Raw genomic sequence first — 6,974 nt, forward strand, 5'->3', positions numbered from 1 at the left:
ACGATTTTCCCCTAACGAGGCCAATCCTCTGAGCGTGGAGATCAAGTGCGAACAGGTCTCGTACGACGTCGTGAACAGCATAATGCAGCACGTAGACAACGACATCAAACTATGCAAATCACGCTCTATTAACCTGGAGGTGGAAGAACAGGGTGCAGCAACAAAGTTTGAAAAGCGACTGGACGACGGTCGCTTTTACTGTAGGATTCTGTTTTCAGGGAAGGAAATGACTTTTTTTGGACGTAATGACGCGATGGCAACTTCTGGGATAACAGAATGGGAGGAGTTTAAACGCCGGGAGCGTATAAGACGTACGTGTTTAGAGTGGCTTTCTCATGTTTTTTTTAAATGCGTACACCACCTCAAGACCTACAGACTGTTATCCATACCGCCTTATAAATGACTTTATATTACCTACACCGCCTTATGACTTACATCTGTTATCCACACCGCCTAATGACTGACAGACCGTAACCTACACCGCCTCATGACTGTCATACTGTTACCTACACCGCCTGATGGCTGACAGACTGTTACCTACACCGCCTGCTGACTGACAGACTGTTACATACACCTCCTGATGACTGATATACTGTTACATACACCGCCTGATGACTTACAGACTGTTACATACACCGCCTAATGACTGACAGACTGTTACCTACACCTCCTGGTGACTGACATACTGTTGCCTACACCGCCTGATGACTGTCAAACTGTTGCCTACAACGCCTCATGACTATCATACTGTAACCTACACCGCCTAATGACTGACATACTGTTACCTACACCTCCTGGTGACTGACATACTGTTACCTACACCGCCTGATGACTGTCAAACTGTTGCCTACAACGCCTCATGACTATCATACTGTAACCTACACCGCCTAATGACTGACATACTGTTACCTACACCTCCTGGTGACTGACAGACTCTTACCTACACCGCCTGATGACTGACATACTGTTGCCTACACCGCCTGATGGCTGACAGACTGTTACCTACACCGCCTGATGACTGTCATACTGTTACCTACACCGCCTGATGGCTGACATACTGTTACCTACACAGCCTGATGACTGACATACTGTTACCTATACCGCACGATGACTGACAGACTGTTACCTACACAGCCTGATGACTGACATACTGTTACCTACACAGCCTGATGACTGACATACTGTTACCTACACAGCCTGATGACTGACATACTGTTACATACACCGCCTGATGACTGGCAAACTGTTACCTACACCGCCTGATGACTGACAGACTGTTACCTACACCGCATGATGACTGTCAGACTGTTATCTACACCGTCTGATGACTGTCAAACTGTTACCTACACCGCCTCATGACAGTCATACTGTTACCTAAACCGCCTGATGACTGACAGACTGTTACCTACACCGCCTGATGACTGACAGACTGTTACCTACACCGCCTGATTACTGACATACTGTTGCCTACACCGCCTGATGACTGACAGACTGTTACCTACACCGCCTGATGACTGACAGACTGTTACCTACACCGCCTGATGGCTGACATACTGTTACCTACACCGCCTGATGACTGACAGACTGTTACCTACACCGCCTCATGACAGTCATACTGTTACCTACACCGCCTGATGACTGACAGACTCTTACCTACACCACCTGATGACTGACATACTGTTGCCTACACCGCCTCATGACTGACAGACTGTTACCTACGCCGCCTGAGGACTGACAGACTCTTACCTACACCACCTGATGACTGACATACTGTTACCTTCACCGCCTCATGACTGACATACTGTTACCATCACAGTCGGATGACTGTCATATTGTTGCCTACACCGCCTGATGGCTGTCATACTGTTACCTACACCGCCTGATGACTGACAGACTGTTACCTACACCGCCTGATGACTCTCTTACTGTTACCTACACCTCCTGATGACTGACAGACTGTTATCAACACCGCCTGATGACTTACTGACTGCTGACTACACCGCCTAATGACTATCAGACTGTTGCCTACACCGCCTGATGACTGACAGACTGTTGCCTACACCGCCTGATGACTGACAGGATGTCACCTGCACCGCCTGATGACTGACAGACTGTTATCCACACCGCCTGATGACTGACAGACTGTTACCTACACCGCCTGATGACTGTCATACCGTACCCTACATCGCCAAATGACTGACATACTGTTACATACACTGCCTGATGACTGACAGACTGTAACATACACCGCCTCATGACTGACAGACTGTTACCTACACCGCCTAATGACTGACATACTGTTACCTATGCCGCCTGATGACTGACATACTGTTACCTACACCGCCTCATGACTGTCATTCTGTTACCTACACCGCCTGATGGCTGACAGACTGTTACCTACACCGCCTGATGACTGTCATACTGTTACCTACACCGCCTCATGGCTGTCATACTGTTACCTACACCGCCTGATGACTGACAGACTGTTACCTACACGGTACACCGTGTTATTGTGTCAAGTATCAAATTGACTTTGACCAAAATAACACAATTCTGAAATTGATGTAACTTAAAACATTTGCTACGTCTAATGCAAAACGGTGTGAACTAGATCAATGGTGCCCCTTTTCTCATCCAGTACGTTTGAAATTCTACATGCATTGTACTAAATTGTAAAAAGAGATAAATTATTCCAGAGTGCATTGATTATGTTTACTAGATGCATTCATGTCATTTTACACAGAACAACAAGAGGAGCAAGAAAGAAAGAACCAAGAAGAGAACATGCGGAAAGAACAACAGAAGAAAGATGAACAGATGCGAAGAGAGCAGGAGAAAAGAGAAAAAGAATTTGCGAAACGGGCCAGGGAACAGGAACGGAAATTGAAAGAGGAGGAGCAAAAAAGAATTAAACAAGAGCAGATGCGACTCTTGAAGCAAAAGAAGTCTGTGGAAAACAAGCGCGTCGAAATTCTAGGGGCGGTAAAAGAGGATCCTGAAGAAACGACATCCGCTGACCCGGGCCAAGCGACAGGTAAGCACCGGAAGTCAGGTCGGAAGATCTTGGGGTTTACCGTTGACACATAATATATACATGTTACGTTTGGGACTGCAAACAAATACATAATTATTAGAGTAACAGCATGCAAATGATATCTGTATTTTGTTCCAGTCTTGGAAATGGAAATGTCAATAGTAATAATTTTTGCAAAACAGTCATATTTAAAATCCTATTTTATTCAGTGAATAACGTTTTTTTCATGCGCAGCTCCAGAAAAGACACCCCCAGGTTGTCCCGTTTGTCACGAAGCCTTCACTGAGGTAGCTGGAGTTGTTTTATTGCAATTGGCGAGACGTGTTTGAGACTGATCATAATTTTGATGCTCTTGCGTTTGTTGTTAGTTCAGCTCTTGTAGATCTTGGGGATATATTATATAGGACTAAAATAAATATTTTAGTTATCATAGCTTTCGTTTTATTTCAATTTACGTGATTGTTATATAAAAGTAAATAAAAAAATTTTTAACCAACTTTTCTTATATATGTGCAGAATGGATAAGTTATGACTTAAGACGTCATACTGTACAGCAATTATGATCGTAAAGATATTGGTCCGCCACCTAATGATGCATTATAACGTTTCCAGATTATAGCGACCAGCAAACGGCTGCTACGGACGCGCTGTGACCACATTATGTGTCAGCCGTGTGCTGCCGCGGCTGTGGCGCAGCAGGGCGGATGCCCGGTGTGCCGGAAGAGCATCGCTGCAGAAGACCTCACCTTCGTCACTCTCTTTACGAATCTCATTGAGCAAGCGCCGCAAGTATGAATATAAATGAAAAGCTTAGAGGGGCTGATTTGTGAATACACGCTGACTGCCATATACAGTAGATACTTTATTAAGTATCTCCTGAAAAGTAAAGACATTGTCTGCGGTACTGCGGTACTGTGCTCTAACATTACTTGTTGTCGATTCTACATCGTCTCACTATGATCGTGAATTGTACATGATATTTATTCAACAATCATTATATTAAAGAAATATATTCCAGATACTATACTGTTTTTCTGCTCTTTGTTACAACCTTAATAACGCGATTAACGCGTGTATGTGTGAGACACGGATATATTCGCATTGTATGTGTGAGACACGGATATATCCGCATTATACTTAATTCTCATTACTCTACTTATGTCGAAAACAAATGCACCAAAAATAGCCAACTGGAAAAATCTACATGGTGATTTATATGGATATGAAATTACGTAATACATTTTATATAAAAAATGCTATTTTTTGCGAAAGGGACAATGGAGCCGCTTTTGTCGACAAAATTTAGCACAAACCTAACAGGAGAGCAAATGCTCAAGCTTATTAACACGTTTAATCAAATGTTAACGACCGGGAGATCACTGGTTGATCCTTACTGTGGGAGCGTTCTTTAGATCAACCAAAACAACACCAAGTACTGGTTCTATGCCCTTGAAACGGACTCGAGAGCGTTTCAATAAGCCTGACGCTTGCGATGCAATCGAGCTAAAATAAATAGGTGTTAACTAAATTGTTGTTTACTCTAGCAACAACGATATTGTTCGAGTTATGCGCGATAAAAATTGAAAATCTTATTTTTAAAATGGACAAATTCCAATTTCGTGTTTGAAAGCTGATCCACAAAAAAAACAGATTGACGGCAAGATTTATTAATAAGGTAAAATCTGTATGACCGACCCTATAAGTGTGTGTTTTGGGGGTGAGGGCCTTTGTGTGTGTTTGGGGGGGGGGGGGAGGGACATAAGACATCGTGAGCGTTTTTAAGAAACAGCATAAATACAACGACACATTAGTCGCAAACCTTGTGTTATCATAGTTTGTCAGTTCTTGCCCCCATGCAAATGACAGTGATATAAAACTGCACAATACTGAACTATTACGAACGAACCAATTAGACATAAAATAAGGTTTTATTGATATAAAAATGATCTGACAAAGGCGAGACATTAGTGATTGGTTTTCTAACTCGTTGATGTAATCCCTGTATAACTTTAATGCATTCGTGGTACCATTGAAATCAACCGGCGTCGCCATAGGAGATGTGATTGATACAAGTTCCCTTCGAATCAATATTAACAGAAAGATTGGTAAATAAAAAGTATCCATTTATTGAACATCCGCGCTTTATTATTGACATTTGCTCATTGATGCGTGTACACAAAATGGGTAATTATAGACGAATTAGCACAACACCACTAGATGGAATGTCTTCAGGCGTCCATAACCATAAGCATAAAGCCTTCTTTAAAACTATTTATTTGATTGCTTTGAAATATAACGACTTTTTGAGACTTTGTCTAGTCTGTTTTCCGGGAAGAAAAAGTAGGTAGGTTCTTGAGAACGCTTGGTTAGTGGGGATCCGAACCAGGGACCTATTGATAGATAGGCGTACACCATATATCCACAACACATCGACCAAATTAAACCAGTGTTTAAATGGATTCACTAAATTAAGCCAGTAATTTAATAGTTTCACTAAATTAAGCCAGGGATTGAATAGCTTCATTAAATTAAGCCAGTGTTTGAATGGTTTCATTTAATTAAGTCAGTAATTGAATAATTTCACTAAATTAAGACAGTGTTTAAATTGTTTCACTAAATTAAGCCAGTAATTGAATACATGTAGTTTCACTAAATTAAGCCAGTGATTGAATAGTTTCACTAAATTAAGCCAGTGATTGAATAGTTTCACTCAATTAAGCCAGTGATTGAATAGTTTCACCTAATTAAGCCAGTAATTGAATACATGTACTTTCACTAAATTAAGCCAGTGATTGAATAGTTTCACTCAATTAAGCAAGTGATTGAATAGTTTCACTCAATTAAGCCAGTAATTGAATACATGTACTTTCACTAAATTAAGCCAGCGTTTTGTCCAACTCAAACTCAGATGATAAACCACAGGGTTAGTTATCTGACCGTTGCGGGTTTGAGCTTGACATAATCAACGCAGGATGTATACTGGATCAATAAATTATGAAATCGTTCATCCAGTGTAAGACTGAAAAAAAATATTACCATAACAGTTTTAAATAATTACAATAAATTCCATCTTAAAATATTTAATTACCTAAACTAGCCAGTAATTTTTATTTATCTAAAAGGCAAAAACAACAACACGAAGTTTGTATTATTTTTATACTAACAGCATTAAACGTAACTTGATTTATGTGATTTTGGGCCGATCGATTCAACGAGTTTTAAATTTCGTTCAAATACCCGGATGTGACAGATTTTGGCACTGCACATACTTACAATGATTAATGTTAGATTTTATCAAAGATCAAATAACAATAACAACCTGTATTTATCTCAGTATTTGCATGGAGTTATTGTGTGTTTTTGAATTGTAACAACAATGATACAATTAGATTTAACTGTATGGGTCACTTTATTTGAATTTAAAGTAAAACAGGTGCGTTATTTCAGAAAAACAAATGCATACGTGGTTTTATAGTACATTTGATCGCAAATTATTAACGACAACAATTTGAATTAAATTTCGCTTTCAATACCTTTTGTTTTGGGAAGTTAAATCCAATAATTAAGTGACAGTTGGTCGGATACGCGAGCAGATACACCATTTTAAGCAGGGAACGTTTACAAAAAAGTATTATGCATAATGTAGTAATAAATAATTTAATATTACAGAATTATCAATTATCAAATTTATTGATAACGTTGGCATATTGGATATGATGTATGCCTAGCAACCAGATGGTCTCAGTTTTATCCCGATTGGCACTGAGGGAGCGTTCCCTTAACCCATTTATGCCCAGTGGACTCTCCCATCCTTCTAAATTGGATCAATTTATTTCCAAAATTAGGGGTGTCAAGTATATTTATTTCTATATTTAGAATATTCCATAAAGAAATTCATTTAAGCAAACAGCGCAGACCCAGATGAGACGCCGCAGTATGC

At 40.2% G+C, this 6,974-nt stretch overlaps 1 protein-coding gene across 1 annotated transcript in view; it reads left to right on the forward strand.

The window, feature by feature from the left end:
• The window catches only part of LOC127840674 (uncharacterized), a 5,232-nt gene extending 1,197 nt beyond the window's left edge, over nt 1–4,035 (forward strand). The window contains exons 2-5 of the mRNA XM_052369087.1: nt 1–311; nt 2,744–3,034; nt 3,269–3,321; nt 3,647–4,035. The exon at nt 1–311 is cut by the window's left edge and continues 370 nt beyond it. Coding sequence (XP_052225047.1) covers nt 1–311; nt 2,744–3,034; nt 3,269–3,321; nt 3,647–3,829 — 838 coding nt within the window. The 3' untranslated portion in view covers nt 3,830–4,035. The remainder of the gene's footprint in view (nt 312–2,743; nt 3,035–3,268; nt 3,322–3,646) is intronic.
• The last annotated feature ends 2,939 nt before the right edge of the window (nt 4,036–6,974 follow it).

The sequence above is a fragment of the Dreissena polymorpha genome, chromosome 8 (assembly GCF_020536995.1).
Source record: "Dreissena polymorpha isolate Duluth1 chromosome 8, UMN_Dpol_1.0, whole genome shotgun sequence".
NCBI lineage: Eukaryota > Metazoa > Mollusca > Bivalvia > Myida > Dreissenidae > Dreissena > Dreissena polymorpha.